The sequence below is a fragment of the Sorex araneus genome, chromosome 5 (genome assembly GCF_027595985.1).
Source record: "Sorex araneus isolate mSorAra2 chromosome 5, mSorAra2.pri, whole genome shotgun sequence".
NCBI classification, from domain to species: Eukaryota; Metazoa; Chordata; class Mammalia; order Eulipotyphla; family Soricidae; genus Sorex; species Sorex araneus.
Window position 1 is genome coordinate 63886999 of NC_073306.1, and position 22518 is coordinate 63909516.

At 37.7% G+C, this 22518-nt stretch overlaps 1 protein-coding gene across 2 annotated transcripts in view; it reads right to left on the minus strand.

Annotated features, from left to right (window-relative positions):
* SLC44A5 (solute carrier family 44 member 5) overlaps window positions 1-22518 on the minus strand; it is a 386145-nt gene that overhangs the window by 101775 nt on the left and 261852 nt on the right. For both annotated transcript variants that reach the window (XM_055140401.1, XM_055140402.1), the window contains exon 3: window positions 16341-16414. In XM_055140401.1, coding sequence (XP_054996376.1) covers window positions 16341-16414 — 74 coding nt within the window. The remainder of the gene's footprint in view (window positions 1-16340; window positions 16415-22518) is intronic.

A 22518-nucleotide genomic window follows, 5' to 3' on the forward strand; every position in this document is an offset into this window, starting at 1 on the left:
TCAGGTGGTCCTCCAGAAAAGTCCACCTGATTATCAGCAGGTACTGAGAACATTCTTGAGGAAGTCATCTGGAAGTCTGATCCTCCACCATGGTCAAGCTTTCAGTTAACAATATCCTGACTGCAGAGCAGAGCCTGGCAAGTTCCTTGTGGTGTATTCAATATGCCAAAAACAGTAACAATGATGGGTCTCATTGCCCTGAACCTGAAAAAGCCTCAATATAGTATCATTGGGAAGGATGAGTAAAGAGAGGCTGCTAAAATCTCAGGGCTAAGACAAATGGAGATGTTACTGGCACCAGCTAGAGCAAATCGATGAACAATGGGATGACAGTGACACAGTGATATCCTTACTTTCTCTTTCAGGGAGTCAGACCCGATGCTTAGGGGACCATTGATGTCAGGGATTGAATCAGAGCCTCCTGCATGCAAAGTATATGCTCAGCCTTCTGAGCTTTCTCTCTGGCTAAACCTGTGGCTGACATCTCAACAGCTACTAAAGAATAACTCAGAATCAGAGCTATTCGCAAACATGTTGGTGACTCCCAAGCATAGAAGCTGGGTGAGATAAGACATGTTTGTCTTTTTAAAATTTAGCTTTACAAGATTTGGGGGAGGGTAATCTGCAATGCAGCAATAGATATAAACATTATATAGAATTAACAAATATTTCAGGTACTTGAAAAGGACAGTTAAATTATATTTTCTTCTTCAACCTATCCTTTTTTAAAATAAAAATATGGCCTGTTTCATTATACTTTAAACCCAGAGCTATGATTGATAAAATGTTAGATATTTCTGGGGGATTTTTCACCATATTATTTAATACCTGGGGCTCTTGACTTAATTCCTTGGGGCCAAATGTGACATATAGTTGTCTTTATTCCTAGAAGAAAGTTGTATCTTAAAATGCCAGTCTCCAATATGGATTAAATTCCAATCATTCATTCATTCTGAATCATCAATTGTCATATTCCTATTCAGTTTATTTATTGGGCTTTATTATGTGATAGGCACATAAAGTCTCTGAGACTATAGAGCTGAACACATTAATATTTAGCATAAAACAAAAGCTTCCTTTCTCCCTTAGTAGAAAACACCCCCCAGGAGGGGCTTTGCTTTCACTGGGCAGGGATACCCAGCTCTATGTCTCCACTGTCTTTCCTTAAGGTTATATGACCCCTGAACCCTTGATTACAACTTAATCTGCAGGGTTTTGCTGACTCGCTTACTCAAAGGACAACAAAGATTTCCATATATTGATATTGTCATGCTGATAATTGAGATAATTCTGGATACCACACAATATTAATGTCATGAAAACACATGTGTGTGCTAATGTATGAGAGTTAAACATCATAAAAATGTGGAACGGTCTTATCAGGAAAGAGGTCTTTGTACTAATAGTTCTTCCAAAAGACAAAGTAAGTTTCAGCAACTTGCTTTGTGCTATTAAGAGGAAAACTACTCTTCAAGATATGAGATGAACTCAGAGAACTAAACACTTCTTAGATTGTTCAGGCCATTAGTCAGGCAGTTATGTAGCGAGGTCTATATAGAAGAATGGACTCAATGGTGGCTAAAATATGGATCAGGGGACAGGATGTCATATAGGGCCCCTAGCAAATGTCTATTAGAGAATAGGAGTCAGAGGTCCTGAGGGTGTTAGAATATATTTATTTCAAGCCCGACAAGCTACCGAGAGTATCCTGCCTACATGGCAGAGCCTGGCAAGCTACTTGTGACGTATTCGATATGCCAAAAACAGTAACAAGTCTTACAATGCAGATGTTACTACTGCCCAGCTGAGCAAAATCGATGAACAATGGGATGACAGTGTACAGTGCTACCTCTTCTTTTCAGAGGTAGATCTTGAGCTCTAAATGCTGAGACACCAAGTTTGATCCCAGGCACTACAAGTTTGATCCCTGCCATGTTGCCCTGGTGACCACCAGCATGGCAGTGGCAAAACCAAACATTAAAATATTGAGCCCTCGGAGGTAGGCTCAGTATCAAAGCGAATGCCCCCAGGGACTGCTGAGTATTATTTGGGGGCTGGAGTGTTAGTACAGTGGGTAGAGCATTTGCCTTGTATGTGGACCACTGAGGTTTGATCCCTAGCATCACCTATGGTTCCCTTAGCACTGCCAGGAATAATTCCTATGTACAGGTAACCCCTAAGCATTACTTGGTGTGGCCCCCAAACAAAATAAAACAAAAACAGAAAAAGAAAATCCTTTCTGAAATCCTTTCAAGTTTTCTTGGCAAAAAAAAAAAAGCATAAAGCCTTGATATCACTTTATAGTGTAAGTGCTAACAGAGAAGACATCAAGCTTTTACTAAGAGGTGTGTATTATGTGAAGAATATGCTTCCTTTCTTTAATCTGTACATAGAAGAAACTAACTTTGCAAACAATCGCAGAAAGTAAACACTGACACATCAGCAAAGTGACTCAACATAGTCTCAGAAAGGTAAGACTTCGGCTACCAGATTAATCATGAGACTTGTTTGCAAAAGAAGGTCAGCTCTTCACTCATCCCCTAGCCTTTTCTTCACACTTGCTGTTTTAAATCCAGCTTAAATTGGAATTAGAGACTGGAAGAAGGAAAGAGAAAATTATTAGGAGTATATGATGGGAATATCTATTCTGACTACTCTCAGTAACATTCATTTAAAAAAATTCTCATTCATCCTCCTACTAAATAAAAAATAGTATAGGACTGAATTAAGAGCACAATCTCTAGAATTAAGCAATTTATGTTATATTAATGAAGTAAGCCAAACAACCAAGCTGCATAGCAATTAATACACATCTGGGTCGGTCATCTTTTCCTCTTAATTTTTGTTTTAAATGTAAATCTGGAGACTATTTAAGCAATGTGTGCGTGCGTGTGTGCGTGCGTGTGTGTGTGTGTGTGTCTGAGTGTGTCAGTGTGTGTCTGTGTGTATGTGTGTTGGGGGAATCTGTGAAAGACTGTTTTAGTCACTCAGTAAAAATAAGTAAAAATTAGTATATGTGTAAAAACTTTCTTCAGGTAAATTTTTGTTTCATACATATCAAGAAAGTGATGCTGAAGTATGAAATCTTTCATTTCCCAACATTTGCAAAGCATGTTCCTATTCTGCTCCAGGGCTGAGTCAGAAGTTGGAGCCATTATAAAGCCCTCTGTCAAGGAGAAAATGTGATTAGACCAACTGCTTGCACTGACACTTAAAAATTAACTGCGAATCTGTTTGGGGCAGCTAAGGCATTCCCTAAACACTTGCTAGTTGGGAATGTTGGCTTTCAAATCATTATTTTGTATCCCTTAAAGGTACATTTTAACTGTTTTAATATGTGAAGAGCAGGCCTGCCAAATTGTGCTTATGGCTTTTTAACACAAGCAATTTACAAATGCAATGAAGCAGATAATAGGACACATGATACTGAATTTGAAAATCTGTGTTGATGACACTACTGCTGTAGAAACATTTTTTTGGAACAGCCCTGTATCCAGTTGCCTGCATAAGAAAAATGTTTTTTATCATTGCACAGGTGGCTTCTTCCACCCAATGGTGAATTTAGGGCCATGTCCTTGAGCACAAATGAGTCCCTCTCTTGTTAACTGTATTCCATTCAGCAAACAGTAGTGCCACTCATTACTAAAGAAAACTGGTCAAGAAATTCTCAATACTATTTTCTGTTTAAAATGAATATTTCTATAACTAAAACAAGTGAAGTTTGAGAGTCTAATTTGTAAATGTTTTTTACAGAATGCAAAAAGACATTTTGTTTGTTTATTTCATGAGGGCCACACCTTGAGGGCTTGTGTTCAAGTATCAATCCTGGAGGGCTCATATGGGGTTCTGGGAATAGAACTTGGGTCAGCCACAAGCAAAACACTGTACTACTATCCAGCCCTGAAAAAAAAAATTTAATACTCGTTCTGGTTATGAATGTAATACACTTTTAGAAAAAACTCACTAGACCAACTTTTACAAAATGGAACTATAGTTCTTCAAATCTCTTGATTTTTTTTTTAATTCAAAGACAAATTTTCTTTGCTAAAGCTGTTTTAAGCTATGGTCTGATAGATGTATTTTTAGTGCTATGAGGACCCATAACCAGACCCCACTGCAGATTCCCTTTATAATTCTTATTAGAATGAGGACACCACATTCACAAACTAGAAAATGGGAGCATGGTGAGATATAATCTTATTTATAGTAAGACAAACTGTTCACTGTTTCTTTGTAGAAAAAACAAAAAGTCATTATAGAATTATCTACGTGCTTAGGAAGGCCACAAGAGTGACCTCTTTTATGTATAAAAATATGATTCCTTCACTTCTCATATTTATTAGAATGGAAACCTTTAAGAAAAGGGAGAGGTAGGACATCAAACTTTCCCTCCAAGATTTTAATTTACGATAGAGCAGTCTGAACCTGAATTGGGTCATGTGATACAGACACAGATCTTCCTTGATTTGTGATTGGGTTACAACCCAATTAACCAGTCAAAAGTTAAAAATAAGGTAAATCAAAGTGCATTCAATAAATCTTACCTACCAAAAATAATAGTTTAGCCTAACCTCCCTTTAGTGTGTTCAGAATTTGTTCTTAGTTGAGAGTTGAGCAAAATCTTCTAACTCTATGCTGTTTTTATAATAAAGTGTTGAATATATTTTGTAATTTATTGAGTGCTATAGGGAAAGCAAAACCAGGATGGGTGTGTGGGTGCTAAAGCTAAACACAAGGGTCTGGAGAATACTTTAGAGTATTGAACTGTAATTGCTGGATAATCCCTATTTCACTATCCTATGCTATTGTGAAAGGGCATCAATTCCTTCTGAGGCTGATGAACAGCTGAAGTAAAGCATCAAATACACATTCTATAAAGACTTTAAAGTCTTGGTTCCCACTATGGGAAACAGGAGCTTTTTTTTTTTTTTTTTTGCCAAAAATCAGGGTGGCTGAGGTTCTGGGAATGCAGCCTGTGGGGGCTGCTTATTCACTATCTTCATTAAATATGACAGGAAATTGCAAAAAAAAAATCCAAATGAGCAATCAACAAAGAAATTATACCAAACAGCACCAATCAACTTTCAAAGTTCTAGTACTTATAAGGGACTAAAAATGAGAATGCTCCCTTCTTGGCATTTGAAGACATTTTTGGTCAGAGAAAAGAATAATATACTGGATTTACACAAGCAAACAGGGAAAAAGATATATGACTATATTATTCCCTCATACACATGAACACTTGTCTTTGAAAAAGTGGGTTGCCAGGATGCACCTGGTGGTGGTCAGGGGTTACTCCTGGCTCTGCGCTCAGGGATCATGCCTGGTGGGATTTGAGGGACTATGTGGTACCAGGGATTGAACACAGGTTAGCCACATGCAAGACAAGTACCTTATCTATTATACTATCATGGTCCATTGCATGAACACTTGAATTCAGCAATGATGGAATCATATTGGATCACACTAGACCATTTAGCATTTTTTTATCCTCTCACATTAACAACATTAAGAATTTAAGACTAAATCAGGATAATCTCTTTTTTTTGTCTACATGATGTAATATCAGCCACCCTGTTTCCAGCCAATCCATGATGACCTTCTCCAATCTTTAAGTTACTTGTACACCAAGACCCGTTACTGGTCTTTCACCAGACCCATATCTCTACTGAATAAGCAATCCCAAAGTTTACCAGATTCCAGATAAAGGTATGAATGCCCCACCTCTCAAGAGGTGGCTAAAAAATCTACAACCAAGGGTTGAGAAGATAGCTCCAAGTGTTGGAGCATAAGTCACGTATGCACTAGATCCTGAGTTAAATTACTGACACCACATAGTCCCCCAAACACTGGATACAGTCCCAGTGTTTCTCAGCATTGCTAAGCCTGAGCAGCGTAGCACTGAAGACCAAGTTCTGACATAACAGGCCCACACAGCCAGGCCAAGGTATTGCCAGGAAGTGGTGCCAGAAGAAGCCCTCTCCTTACTGCTTGAGCACAATACTGAACAAAAAAGGGAATTTACAATCTTATGTGTATCTACCATCAATCAACTTCTGACCATGCATATTCTAGGATTCCTATACAATCGAATGCATGCATACTTCCTGAAGACCACCGGAAACCTCATTCAACTACAAGCTCAGGCTCAAACTCCAGACTTGGATCTCATCACCTAGGTCAGAGAACAGTGCAGATACAGCGCTGTACAGTTAGTTCCTTCCCTAAGGAGAACTTCTTGATCACCACATTCATCAGAAATAGTCCTATTTCCTACCATCTGCAGCCCTACCCTGCTGCTTCCAATTTAATTTTCTTCAATTTCCTTCAAACTTGCACCACCAGCCTCTTCAAACCCGCTGAGTTTCTGAATTCCAAAACCTGATTCCAAAACCAAAGCTCACATTTTAAGGTTTGAGACTTCAGTATCCATTTTTCAAGGCATCAAATTTTATCTGCTTAGCTGGTGTTACGGGCTGGAGCAATAGCACAGCAGTAAGGTGTTTGCCTTGCACACAGCCCACCTGGGTTTGATTCCTCCGCCCCTCTCAGAGAATCCGGCAAGCTACCAAGAGTATCTCGCCTGCACAGTAGAGCCTGGCAAGCTACCCGTGGTGTAATCGATATGCCAAAAACAGTAACAACAAATCTCATGATGGAGACGTTACTGGTGCCCGCTTGAGCAAATCCATGAGCAACGGGATGACAGTGACAGTGACAGTGACAGCTGTTGTTACATCTTCCCTCATAATTAACTTAGTACAACCATTTTATTGTGCAAGATCATTTGGGATCTCTCAGTCAGATGTTGATGAGGACTTCAAATATTTAAAAACCAAGTCGGTGACAACAGACACTGTCTTTAAAAGTTCAGCCAAACCTGTTAACCAGAATGCTTATATGCAATTTCTCAGACCATGGTTAGAGTTCTGTATTTCTTTGTATTTAACCAGCTTCTCATTAATCTCCTATCGATCCAATGAATATTGTTAACAGTTCCTTAGCTAGACTGGAAACAAAAACTTCGAGCCACAGTTCCAAGTACTGGTTTGGTAAATGCAACAATTAACTAATTTACTCAACCAGGAACCCTTTTGAAAAACAAGTCAAAATTTATGACTGTGAGAAAATTAAAGGAAGAAATAAAAGAAACAGTCAAATGGAGAGCTGAGAAAATACAGGAAGAAATGAGAGCAGAAATAAGAAAGCTGCAGAAAGAAATGTCACAAATAAAGGATTCGGTAGATGAAATTAAAAACTCAGTGGATGTCTTCAACAGTAGAATGTTTATAGCTGAAGACAGAATCAGTGAACTTGAAGATGAGCAGCAGAAATCATACAGGCAACAACAATGGGAAAATACCTCAAAATAACTCTAAGGTGAATCAGAGACCTAGGGGATGACTCCAAGAGGAACAACATTAGAATCATCAGAGTACCGGAAGGACAGGGAGGCAACCCAAATAAAAAGCTGCAGTTAAAGAAATCATTGCTGAAAAGTTCCCAGAATTAGAGAATGCAGGCATCCAGATCCACGAAACCAGAAGGGTGCCAGCTAAAAGAAACCCTAAAAAAACACTCTAAGGCATATCATAGTCAGAAAGATAGATACCATGGATCTATACTACACAATACTGCAAGCAGCAAGGTCAAAGAAGGAAATCACATAAAATGGAGTACCCCTTAGATTTACAGCAAAGCTATCAAAGGAAATACTCCAAGCCCGAAGACAATGGTGAGATAGTGAAAAAACTCAATGAAATGAATGCATCACCAGAAATACTTTATCCAGCTAAACTCTTATTCAAACTTGATAGAAAAATACACCATTATATAGATAAACAACAGCTTAGGAACTTCATAGACTCAAAACCAAACTTAATAGGACTAAAAGGGCTCCTGTTAAGACAAGAAGGAAAACACCCATAAGCACAACAAACCCTAACAGAAAGATGGCACAAAACTCCATGACAATAATCTCTGTCTATATCAATGGTCTAAATGCAGCAATCAAAAGACACAGAGTGGCAAAATGAATCCAGAAACTGAAACCAATGTTCTGCTGCCTACAAGAAACACATCTGGGACTGGAGTGATAGCACAGAGGGTAGGGCGCTTGCCTTGCATGCGGCCGACCCGGGTTTGATTCTCAGCATCCCATATAGTCCCCTGAGCACTGCCAGGGGTAATTCCTGAGTGCAGAGCCAGGAATAACCCCTGTGTATTGCTGGGTGTGACCCAAAAAGGAAAAAAAAAGAAACATCTGAATAATCGAAATAAATACAGACTTAAAGTTAAAGGATGGAAAACAATCTTGCAAGCAAACGACTCCCTCAAAAAAGTTGGGGTGGCCACACTAATATCTGACAACATAGATTTCGGGCTGAAAATGATTAGAAGGGACAGTGTAGGCCATTTTCTATTTATCAAGGGATATGTACAACAGGAAGAAATCACACTTAATAGGGAGGGACCAGCCAAACACTTAAAACAATTGCTAACAGATTTTAAGGAGGACATTGCTGGCAATGTAGTAGTCGGATACTTCAACACCACTTTGTCACTTCTGGATAGATCAACAAGAACAAAACTCAGCAAGGAAACACTGGCTCTGAAGGAAGAAATAGAAGAGAGAGTAGTAACAGAACTATACAGGGATTTACACCCCCAAAAGAAAGAATACACATTCTTTTCCAGTGCACACAGAACATTTTCTAAAATAGACCACATTCTGGGTCACAAAACATACTCAATAGAATCAAGAAGATAGAAATTTTATCAGCTATCTTTTCAGACAATGATGCACAGAAGATAGAAGCTAATCACACACAGATGCAGAGAACCAAATAAAACACCAGGAAATTAAACAACTCAATGTTGAACAATGAGTGGGTCAGGAAGGAAATCAAGGAAGAAATCAAAAGATACCTGGAAACAAATGAGAATGAAGAAACGAGCTACTAAAACCTATGGGATGCAGCTAAAGCCATGTTAAGAGGAAACTTTATAGCTTTGCAATCATTCCTCAGGAAGGAAGAAAGGGTCTACATAGATAACTTGACACCTCAAGATCTTAGAAAAAGATCAACAAAAGGAACCTAAACCCAGCCGAAGGAAAGAAATGATAAAACTTAGAGCAGAAATTAATGACATGGAAACCCAAAAAACAATTCAAAAGGTCAATGAAACCAAAGCTGGCTCTTTGAGAAAATAAACAAGATTGATAAACCACTAGCGAGACTCACAAAGAGAGAGAGAACACTAATAAACTGAATCAGAAATGAAAAAGGGGACATTACATCAGAAACTAATGAAATTCAAAAGATCATCAGAGACTACATTGAGAGTCTGTATGCCACAAAAGAAGAGAACCTAGAAGAAATAGATAAATTCCTGAATTCCTATCATCTCCCAAGACTGAACCAAGAAGACTTGAAATGCCTGAATAGACCCATTAATATTAAGGAAATTGAAACTGTAATCAAAAGTCTTCCCAAAAACAAAAGCTCAGGCACAGATGGATTCACTAGCGAATTCTTCTAAACATTTAAAGAGGACCTGTTGCCAGTTCTTCTCAAGCTTTTCCAGGAAATTGAACAGGAACTCTCCCAAACAGTGTCTATGAGGCACATAGAAATACCAAAAGCAAACAAAGACACTACTAACAAGGAAAACTACAGGCCAATATCTCTGATGAATACGGATGTGAAGATCCTCAACAAAATATTAGCAAATAGAATCCAAAAACTCATCAAAAAGATCACACACCATAACCAAGTGGGATTCATCCCAGGAATGTAAGGATGATTTAACATTTGGAAATCAATCATCATAATCCATCATATCAACAAAAATAAAGATAAAAAACATATGATCATATCAATAGATCCAGAGAAAGCATTTGACAAGATTCAACACCCATTTATGAGAAACCCTCACCAAAATGGGTTTAGAAAGAACTTTCTTCAAGATAGTCAAAGTCATCAACCACAAACCTATGGCAAGCATTATCCTCAATGGGGAAAAACTAAGATCAGGGACAAGACAAGGATGCCCACTCTCACCACTTCTGTTCAATATAGTACTGGAAGTACTTGCCATAGCAGTTAGGCAAAAAAAAAAAAAGACATTAAGGGCACCCAGAGAGGAAAGGAAGAAATCAAACTCTCACTATATAGAGAGAATCCTAAAATCTCTACCAAGAAAGTCCTAGAAACAATAGACTTATACAGTAAAATTGCAGGCTATAAAATCAATACCCAAAATCCATGTCCTTCCTATACGCAAATAATGAAACAGAGTAAAGTGACATGAAAAAAACAATCCCATTCACAATCATGCCCCAGAAAATCAAGTACCTCAGAATCAGCTTAACTAAGGAAGTAAAGGACCTCTACAAAGAAAACTATAAAACGCTACTCCACGAAATAAAAGAGGACATGAGGAAATGGAAACATATCCCCTGCTCATGGATAGGGAGAATCAACATTGTCAAAATGGCAATACTCCCCAAAGCATTATGCAGATTCAATGCGATCCCTATAAGGGTACCCATGAAATTCTTCAAAGAAATGGATCAAGCACTCTTGAGATTCATATGGAATAATAAATGCCCAAGAATAGCTAAAGCAATTCTTGGGAAAAAGACGATGGGAGGCATCACCCTCCCCAATCTCAAACTCTACTACAAAGCGGTAACAATTAAAAGAGCATGGTACTGGAACAAAGGCAAAGCTGCAGACTAATGGAACAGGGTGGAATATCCCTACACACAACCCCAAATGTATGAACCTCTAATCTTTGATAAGGGAGCAAGAAATGTGAAGTGGGGCAAAGAAAGACTCTTTAGCAAATGGTGTTGGCATAACTGGACCACCACATGCAAGGTCTAAGCAAAAAAATGGGCTTAGACCTCGACCAAACACCATGCACAAAAATCAGATCAAAATGGATTAAAGGCTTCAACATCAGACCAGAATTCATAAGGTACATTGAAGACACTGTCAGCAAAACCCTCCAAGATATTGAGGCTAATGGTATCTTCAAAGATGACACGGCACTGACCAACCAAGTGGAAATGGAGATAAACAAATGGGACTATATTAAACTAAGAAGCTTCTGCACTGCAAAAGATACAGTGACCAAAATACAAAGACAATCTAAATAATGGGAAATAATATTCACCCAATACCCATCTGATGATGGGTTGATATCAAAGATATACAAGGCACTGGTTGGAATCTGCAAGAAAAAAAATTCAACCCCATCAAAAAATGTGGCAATGAAATGAACAAAAACTTTCTCAAGGAAGAAATACAAATGGCAAAAAGGCACATGAAAAAATGCACTTCATCACTAATCGTCAGAGAAGTGCAGATAGTTATGAGATACCAACTATGACTAGATAACTATGAGATACCACCTCACACCACAGAGACTGACACACATCCAAAAGAACAAAAGCAACTGCTGTTGGCATGGATGTGGGGAGAAAGGGACTCTCCACTCTGGTGGGAATGGTGACTGGTTCAGCCCTCTTGAAAAACAGTATGGATGCTTCTCAGAAAATTAGAAATTGAGCTCCCATTTGACCCAGCAATACCACTCCTGGAATATATCCTGGAGAGGCAAAAAAGTATAGTTGAAATGACATCTGCACTTGGATGTTCATTGCTGCACTGTTTACAATAGCCAGAATCTGGAAAAAACTCGAGTGCCCGAGAATAGATGACTGGTTAAAGAAACTTGGGTACATCTACACAATGGAACACTATGCTGTTGTTAGAAAAGATGAAGTCATGACATGTGCATATAAGTGAATCAATATGGAAAGTATCATGCTAGTAAAATAAGTCAAAAAGAGAGACAGACACAGAAAGATTGCACTCACCTGTGGAATATAAAGTAACAGGAGGGGAAACTAGCACCTAAGAATAGTAGAGATAAGTACCTGGAGATTGGCTCCATGACTTGGAAGCTGGCCTTACACGCTGGAGGAAAAGACAGCTCAGATAGAGAAGGGAACACCAGGTAAAGTGTGGTTCGAGGACCCGCTGGGGATGGGAGATGTGCGCTGAAAGTAGACTATAGACCAAACACAAAGGCCGCTCAATGCCTCCATCGCAAACCACAATACCCAAAAGGAGAGAGAGAACAAAAGGGAATGCCCTGCCACAGAGGTGGGGTGGGATGGGGGGATGGGGTGTGTGGGGGCAGGATACTGAGATCATTGGTGGTGGAGAATGGGCACTGGTGGAGGGATTGGTACTTGAGCATTGTATGACTGAAACACAAGCATGGAAAGTTGTTAGTCTATAACTCTACCTCATGGTGATTCACTAATAAAAATTTTTTAAAAATTTATGACTTAAAACTATGCTTTTATTATAGATCTAATGTTAACATAAGGATTATTAAGAATAATGTACATAATAAATATTCCTTTCTCTAGTTAGTACAATAAGTGAATAGCAATCATCAGTGAAGTAGGAAAAAAAGAAGGCTATTATCATAAATATTAGTTTGATCATTCAAGAAGATTTGATTACCCAGACTCTACTTGCACTTCATTGAAGGCTCTGCTTTTCATCAGTTGAATATCAAGTCCCTTTTTTTTATCCTAGCTGGCAGTATTCCACATACAGGGTAAAAAGTTTCTTCTCAGCAAAATTTGTGAGAAACATGGCTCTTTCATGGGAATACTTCATATGAAAAGAGTAGGAATACAAGATAAAGCTAAGGAGATCTTGATTTAACAAAGATGGCAATGAAATAAGCCAGACTATTTAAAACATGTTAGCTTTACAATATGTTACTGAAACTAACTTAATATCACCTTCCTTCAGCTGAAGGCACACACATACATTGTTTCCTTATAAAAGATTCTTCAATTTCTTAGCAAACTCTGCCAATCTTTTTCCTTCATTCTTCTTTTTCTTTCACTTTTCCAACACTGGACCGAACTGAAGAGTTATGTTAATCTTAGAAACAGGCTATTTAAGGCTTAAGTACAGCATACATATGTTGTAAATGTAGTTTTGATTCACTCCTTTTAATTAGTTGGCATCAGTATTGATTTAGGGAAAGTCACTAAGTCAATTCAATATTGTAGTCCTTCATTTAGGAACATTTATTATTCAATTCCCTTAGGTGAAGTGTTGTCTTTACAAAATGAATCTGGATGTCTTGAATAAAAAGACAAACTTCTTATCTTACTCCATGTGGAACAGTGCTGTGAACTTCTCTCTTGCCCCTGTTTTCTGTCGACAGGAGACAGTGGTAGTAGCCTTCCCCACCTATATAAAGATATGAGGTGTTTCTCTGGGGGATTACAATTCTTTGGGGGACTGATTTTGAGATATGGGAGGAGAGACTTTTTTCCTTTGTGCAATAGGCCTTCCAGGCACAATATAAGGTTCTTATGAAATTTATGCATTTTAACTTTAGTAACCTACATTATGGGCTGGAGCGATAGCACAGTGAGTAGGGCATTTGCCTTGCACATGGTCAACCCGGGTTCGATTTCTCCATCCCTCTTGGAGAGCTCGGCAAGCTACTGAGAGTATCTCACCTGCACGGCAGAGCCTGGCAAGCTACCTGTGGCATATTTGGTATGCCAAAAGCAGTAACAACAAGTCTCACAATGGAGACGCTTCTGGTGCCCGCTTGAGCAAATTGATGAACAATGGGAGGACAGTGCTACACTGCTACTAGCAATATACTAGTGATATAATGAAATAATATCCTACTATATCAGTAACTCTACATAATAGCACTAATGCCCAGTGCTATTATGTAGCATTACTGGTATAATAGGATATTATTTAATTTAGTCTTTACAATAGCCCTGGAAGTACAAGTTTCCATATTTTACAGGTAAGGAAACTGGGGCTAAGAAATTACCCAATTCTACCAAAGTAAGATGAGGAAACCTTAAGTCTGCTTGATGCCACATCTTCATTTCATATGCAACAAATTTCAATTGTGTATCAAGAAACAAAAACAAACAGAATTATGTAGACAAGAAAGATGTGTCTCAAAGTCAGAGAAGCTAAAACTTTTATTATTTGTAGAACAGAAAAAGCCAACTAACATTCTATTTAAACATTGTGCATCTGGTTATAATTGCATTATTGTCTGGGAGTTCAAATACTTTGAGGAAATACCAAAGGAATGTTCTAGAGATACCTCAGTGTACATCATTTAGTGGTGGTGATTTATGCTCCTCTCTTGTTCTCACTCCTCTTAATTTTCTGGCTTATTTTTTTAATTCTGTAGTTCTGTGTAGTTTTTTCATAGTATCGCTAAAATAATTTGGGGCAATATTTTTTCATCAAAAGTTTCCTTTAAGTTTTTTAGCTTCTAAAATTGCACTGTCTTAATTTATACTACTGAAGTCATTATATGATATTTGTAGAGTTGTAGAGTAATACAGCAATTCTTCCACTAGTGTTTCAAAACTCTCCTTTCGTTCTCTTATATTCTCTCTCCTTTATCCCCACGTCCCCTCAGTTTCCCATTCAACGGTCATATCTAAAGATTTGTTTCCCTTGGGGATGGTCTGATCCCTTTCTTTGTTTCATACTCCACATGAGCAACAGATGACTTTTAGTTTCTGACTCACTTCACTCAGCATGACACCATCCAATTCCATCCAAGTTGCAGCAAACTGGAAAATACTTTTAATAGCTGTTCTCAAAGATAAATTCAGAGCTGCTGAGAGTGAAACGGACCCTCTGTGCCTAAGGACTTTGATTCCAGAGACCTAACACATTCGGGCATCCAGCGCAGCTTCTAATAGCAATGCACTGGGACTGTGAACTGGACTACAACTCTGTACTGTCCAGGGGTGGATCTTCCCTCCCCATCCTGTCTTCCTGCAAGGAAAATGGCGGCGGCAGCATCCACATGGCAGGAGCCATTTTGTAAGACTCCTAACCCAAAGGTATACAATTTTTACACTTGGGGCTCCTAGAGAATCATGGGAAGTGGGTTTAACCAGCACACCCTCAGCCCAGATAAATTCGGAGCTGCTGAGAGTGAAACGGACCCTCTGCGCCTAAAGACTTTGATTCCAGAGACTTCTTACAGCAATGCACTGGGACTGTGAGCTGGGCTTTGCAATTTCTGGCAGAATTTTCCCTAGACTTTATACAGAAATACAAAACCAAGACTTGACATCTATAATTGTCAGCAATGTGAAATGGTTCCTTTTTAACAGGTCTGACTTGGAGGGGAATCTCCAAATAATAATAGTGAGTTTTTGTTGGAATATTGAAGGTTGTTAAAGTAGCAGCCACTTCTCTGGACTGTGAACTAAGCAACAGCCCCACGCCAGCCGAGAAGAGGAAATATCCCTCTTTCCTGGTTGTTTCCCATTTTCAGGGAGAAACTCGGCGTGGTGCCCACCATACTATAAGGCGCGCGAAGGGGGATGAGGGGGGAAAAAAAGGAAAAGGAAAAAGGGAAAAAAAAGAGTTATGTACTTGGAGCAGTGGGGTTACATATCTCTTCATTCTCAGCAATGGAAAACTAATTATCAAATGCTTCCTTGGTAGTAGGGCTGTCTTTCTTGGGGGGAAACGCCAACAACAATAGTGAGTTTTGTGTTGAAATATGGAACGTAATCAAGGTAAAGAGAAAATGAAGTGAAATTCATAGTTATACAGTTGGGGGGGAGCGGGGGCGGGGGTATATTGGGGTTTTTGGTGGTGGAATATGGACACTGGTGAAGGGATGGATTTTTGGATATTGTATAACTGAGACATAAACCTGAGAACTTTGTAACTTTCCACATGGTGATTCAATAAAAATTAAAAAATAAATAAATAAACAACAACATACTTAGCTGCTTGCTTTCAAAGGTGAAATAATTTAAAAGAGACTATAAAATATAAGGTATTTGTCTTCCCTTGGTATAACTGAATTTACTTAAGTTATTTATGCCACAAAATAATATGTATTTATTTGTCATGGTATAATTTATTTTGGGTTCATATGCTTTTTTTGATTTTGGCTTTGGTGTCTGAGCCACACCCACCTTCACTCAAGGATCACTCCTGGTGGTACTCAGAGAAACATATGAGGTTCCAGGGATTAAATCTAGGTTCCTGCATGCCAATCAAACAAATTAGCTGCTGCACTATCTCTCTGGCCCTGTGTTCATTTCTTACAATGTCATGTACCCTCTGAAAACCGGTGATATCTATTTCCCCAAGAAAAGATAACAATTAATAATATGAATGCTTTTGGAAGAAAATAATTAATGCTTAAAATTCAACACTGACTTAAGTTATTCCATTAGCAAATGTTAAATAACTTCTATACCTGGATTTACTCACCGAAAAGTCCTAAAAGAATGTAGCCAAGAATGAAAAGTATGAAGATTAAACAGCATAGAATATCTGTACAACACCTAAAGACAAAAGAAACAAAAAGATTAAAAGGGGTCTAAATAACTTCATGTTTAATGCACAATATATATGAAGAGAATAAAAATATTAATGAACTAATAGTTGTATTATATTCTGTATCTAGTATCTATAAAGATTAAAAGTATTTTCTAGAAATAAATACACACATATCTATCTATCTATATATCGGCAGCAGCAATACATAGTCATGATTTCATGAAAGGTTTAAAGACACTTGCCCACAATTCTTTGTGCTTAATCTTCCTTGTTTATGCGTAAAATATCCTGAGGAATTAGAGGATTTTAACATTTAGTATTTTGCTTTTGAAGCAAATTTAAGCTATTTGATTTTCATGGTTTTCCTCTTCATGTTACCTCCTCATGCAGTAAAAATAGATAGGAATTTCTTATTTCTCCCTTTATTCTAGACATAAAAATTTTGAGGGTACTATCCTTCAGTAGAGGAGTGACTACACAAATTTCTATGAGGTACAGTTACAACAACAACATATGTAACATGTTAAAAATAAAATGACTCATAACTGCAACTTTTCCAATTACCCTCTAAATAGATACCATCAAATTAGGTTTAGAGGAAAGTTGGCTCATAGACATGCAGTGATTATCTAAGCATCACTAGTCAAGCCAAAGCTTAGCAGGACTCATGTTTTCAACTAAAGCATTTCCTTCTTATTTAATAGTAAATTGTATCATGCCCAGAAGTGATTAGAACATCCTAAATCTTAGAAGTGAGAACCAATACAACCATTCTTAATTTGAACATAATGAAGACATGTAAAGAAAAAGATCAACTTACTTGACAGAATTATAAGTGGCACATAAACAAATTCTTCTCACATTGAGAGCATGTTAAAGTTAATGATGAAGTAGTTGAAGTAGTGATAATTAATAACTAAATCGTAATCGACCCAGTATTAACCTTACATTGATGATGTTCTGTTGCATTTTTATTGCTTTCATATATATAACTTGTGTGTTTTCTAAGAACATCTAAGGTTGCTGTGGGGGATGGAGTGAGTCGATTAAGAACCATGAAAGAGAGTAATTACAGAGTTAGGCAAATATCTAGGTCTCCAGTGCCAAACCTTTTTGTTTAGTAGCTATGTTAACAGGGTAATTTTTATAATGACTCAAATTATCTGTATCTAAAACTTTTAACACATCTTTATTACACTACCTAATCACGAGAAGTGAATGTTTCATGGAGAAGGTTAATCATAGTCCAACACAAACTTTTGTGCACTTGAATACAAATCCAACCCATTAATTTATTGCATGAATTTCAAAATAATGAAAAGAATCCAAAAATAATATATTTGTTTTTCTCATTTTTTAATGTTAATAACCATTAAAAGCAAAAATCATTCTGAGGAGAGTACTGATTCACTTGCATTCTGACACATCCAACTCTAGACCAACTTCTCACCCTGTCAAACAGTTATCAAATAGCAAGACACCTATTAGGAAATGCCTTCAGGCAAGGAACAAAATGAGAGAAAACTAGAACACTGACATGCTTTAATTAGAAACCTTCAAGTTGTTAAAGTCCTTGTGTATAATAAATACCAGGAAGAGGGAAAAAGTAATATGACTAGAAGCAGTATCAGCTTTACCAGTATCCTATAGCTATTTATAACATGCTTATATTTCAATTATGTGATATGTAGAAGTATTGAAATATGTATCTGTATGTATAATTATCCATAGTATTATGTTATACACTTATGTTGTAAGCAAACAACATGATGGGAGAAATAAATTTACCAATCTTTAAGGAAAGAAACACCCCCAAAGAGAATTATTTTTCTTTTTCTTATGATATACTCTTCTTTTTCAAAGAAGAGTATATCATAAATAAAGAAGGCAACTATAACTCTTGGAGAGCCCGGCAAACTACCGAGAGTATCCCGCCTGCACGGGTAGAGCCTGGCAAGCTACCCGTGGCATATTCAATATGCCAAAAACAGTAATGATAGGTCTCATTCTCCTGACTCTGAAAGAGCCTCCAATCATTGGGAAAGCCGAGTAAGGAGACACTGCTAAAATCTCAGGGCTGGGAGGAATAGACACGTTACTGATGCCCGCTTGAGTAAATCAACGAACAACGGGATAACAGTGATACAGTGTCAGTGATAAAGAATCTTATATGTATGCACCTCTTTTTTAGCCACCATTGATATTTTATAGCACTTATGCTAATTTAAAATTTTCCCTAATTTCTATTGTTATGGTGATTCACAAGACTGTTAATGATAGTAACAGGCATATAATGTTCCAGTACACACCTCCACCAGATGTCAGCTTTCCTCCACGTAGGTCCCAAGGTCCCTTTCTAAACACCCACTAGTCCCTGCCTCCCTCCCTGTTCTGTAGACCAGCTCTCAAGTTCTTGCCATTGTCCATCTGTATTACCTTACATATGAATGATATCATTCTGTATTTGTCCCTCTCCCCCAAAGAAAAACCACATTTTAAAGTAAAACCCACATTTCTTAGTTGATGGCAACTGATAAATGGCATTAATTGGGTTTAGGGTTCCATAAAATATGGAATTTTATTATTTATTTTTCTTATTTATGCTGAGGACACACATCACCATGGGCTACTCTTTGACCACATATTTCTCAAGAATTCACACATGAACATATATGATGACTCTATTCTGAATCCGGAGAGAATAATATGTTCAACTTCACTTTGATTTTTTGGTACACTGTCTTAGAGAAACATCAGAACTGCTCCAATGACCAGATTCTTAGTTTTATTTTATTTTATTTAAAGACAGAAATGGTCCAGTCATTGACAATTCTCAGGAGTCTCAAAAAGCAAGAAAAATATTTTTTGGTGAAATATTTGTTGATTGTAACCCAAACATGAAAGCTTGTAACTATCTCATGGTGATTCAATAAAATTAAAAAAATAGATATTTGTTTCTAATTGATTTGATTTTTAAAATTTAGTTTGAAAAATAAGAATGTTACTGAGCGGAGGGGAGGAGGCAGATGGAATAAAGAAGGGATCACTAAAAAATGATGGCTGAAGGAACTAGTTGGGATGGAAGATGCATGCTGAAAGCAGATAATGGACCAAACATGATGACCTCTCAGTGTTTGTGTTGCAAGCTATAATGCCCAAAAGTAGAGAGAAAGTATGGGGAATATTGTCTGCCACAGAGGCAGGCGGAGGGTGGGAAAGGGGGGGTATACCCGGGATATTGCTGGTGGGGAATGTGCACTGGTGGGGGGATGGTTGTTTGACCATTGTGAGATTTTAACCCAAACATGAAAGCTTGTAACTATCTCACGGTCATTCAATAAAATTTAAAAAATTTAAAAAATAAGAATGTTACATGTGTATGTTGTGTGTTATCATCAGTTAATTATAACTGTCTTTTTAAAAAATTAATGTGTTTGTTTCTGTCATTTACTTCAGAGATAATTCCTCCAGAAAAAAATGAGTGCTTAGAAAATTTTTGGAAATTTTATTTTTTTAATTGTTATTTTCTAACTGAGTCACTGTGAGATGCATAGTTACAAAGCTATTTATGATTAGGTCTCAGTCTTACAATGATCCAACACCCATCCCTCCACCAATGTCCATTTTCCATCACCAATTACCGTTTTCCCTCCTGCCACTCCCCATACCTTTTCTCCCTCCCCAATGCCCCTGCCCCCCACCCCCGCCCAGCATGCCTCTATGGCTCTATGGCAGATACTTTCCTTGTCTGTCTGTCTGTCTGTCTGTCTGTCTGTCTGTCTGTCTGTCTCTCTCTCTCTCTCTCTCTCTCTCTCTCTCTCTCTCTCTCTCTCTCTCCTGGGCACTATGGTTTGCAACACAGATACTGAGAGGTTATCGTTTTTGTGAATTTTTGGAAAATTTAATCTGCAGAGTTTAGTATAGCTTGGATACTTTTTTTTTGAGTCAATACCATGCCAGTAACTTAATAAAATATTTTTAAAGTTGCAACACATTGCTATTGTTTCTTTTAATTTCAGTATTTCTGTCAAAATCTTAAGTGTTCTATTAAAAAATAGGAACCAGATTAATTAGGCTAATTTTTAAGACTCTCGCGGCAGCTTTTTCAGTAATGGTAGTAATGAGCCACTGATTAAAAATCATTCTGAGTTATTCTAGCTGGAGGCCTGTCACAGTTGTATCATTTTCTTCAGGTGGACTCACTTTTAGAGCAAGCACAAAAAACCACTATAGTATGACTTGAAATGAGTTAGTTTCATGCCATTCAGCCCCAGACAAATGAGAAAATAATTATGCCTCAGTCTCTTCCTCAGTTTCTCTCCCAATCAAGACTTAACTTTAACAAAACAAAATAAAAAACCAAGCTGCTCATACATTTATCAGAAAGCTATTGAATTTTTCATTCAGTGGTACAAAAGAATTTACAAAAGATAACCTACAAGAGTCCCATTGCCATCTTACATCTATTTTTTATTAGAATAAAAAATGGGACTGACTGACAATATAGAAAGTTCACACAGGTTTCCCTTTACCTTCTGTCTGCAACCCACAAATATACTACATCGATAGTAATTTTGACTTAAAATCTTGGGAGTTTGCTTTGAATTTCCCTTTTTCTTTGTTCATCTTTTTATATTCAATTGACACATCCTCTTGCTTCCTTCTCTCTGACATGTCTTTCATCTAACTCTTTCTCTTCTGTTCTGATTCTTTAAGTCCAGATTCTCTTATCTTCTCTTCAAACTAATGTCTTTGTTTCCTAAATGGGGTCCTGAATGTAGTTTTTGCCTGGACTAATTCATACTGCACATCATTGATATCACTGATATTTTATGACATAGCTTCGTTGTTTTAGGGGCCGGAGCGATAGCACAGCGGGTAGGGCGTTTGCCTTGCACGCGGCCGACCTGGGTTCGATCCCCGGCATCCCATATGGTCCCCCAAGCACTGCCAGGAGCAATTCCTGAGTGCAAAGCCAGGAGTAATCCCTGAGCATCGCTGGGTGTGACCCAAAAAGCAAAAAAAAAATAATAATAAAAACAAATAAAAAATTCAAGTGCTAGGGACCAGTATGACAATAATAGAAATACAGTTTATGGACTAGAATTGAGTGCTGAAAGGAGGTACAAGGATATACCTGATAACCTTTCAGGATCTGTTTTTTATTATTTTTGCAAACCATAATGCCCAAAAGGAAGGAGAAAGATGAAAAGGGAGAGGGGAGAGAGGAAAAAAAAGGGAGAGACGGGGGAGAGAGAAAGAAAGGGGGTGGGAGGAGGGAGAGAGAGAGAGAGAGAGAGAGAGAGAGAGAGAGAGAGAGAGAGAGAGAGAGAGAGAGAGAAGAAAAGTGCCTGCCACAGAGGCAGGGGAAGAATACAGGAGAGTATATGGGGAAAAATGTACACTGGTGAAGGAACGGGTAATGAAACATTATATGATTGAAACTCAACTCAATTGTGGAGAATTTTGTAACTGTGTATCTCAATGTCATACAATTAAAAAATTAAGAAGGAAATAAAATTCAAGTGCCTCTCCATCACCTATGTATTAATTCAATGCTAATTCAAGTCTCAAATGATCTTTCTAGCATTCTCTCTCACTATTCCTCTACTGCACTTCAACTAATTTGGCATTTTACATTCGCTTAGTCCATTATGCATTCTCCCTTAATTATGCTCCAGGGGCCTCTGCTATGGACACTCAACCTATTGAATTAACTATATGTTCCACTTGCGTGAAAAATCCAGGATTTATTCCTATTATCCTAAAATAAGCATTTTTTTCTCTTTTTGATTTTTATTAAGACACATGATTTACAAAATTATTCAGAATTGAGTCGTTCCAGGCACACAATGTTCCAAGACTAAACAATGTTCGAAAATTCCAGTTCCACCACCAATGTCCCCTTTACTCCACAGGTGTCTCTAGGTTTCCTTCCAAACCCTACCCTTCTCCTTTTGCAGGCAGGTAATATACTTTTAATGCTTCTTGCAAAACTGGTCAAGGCTAGGAATTTCCCAAGTTGCTGTCTGTCCAATCTTTCAGTCTTTCATATCTACACGATAATCTCACTGGATAGTGTATTCTTGGTGAGCTGTTTATTTCATTG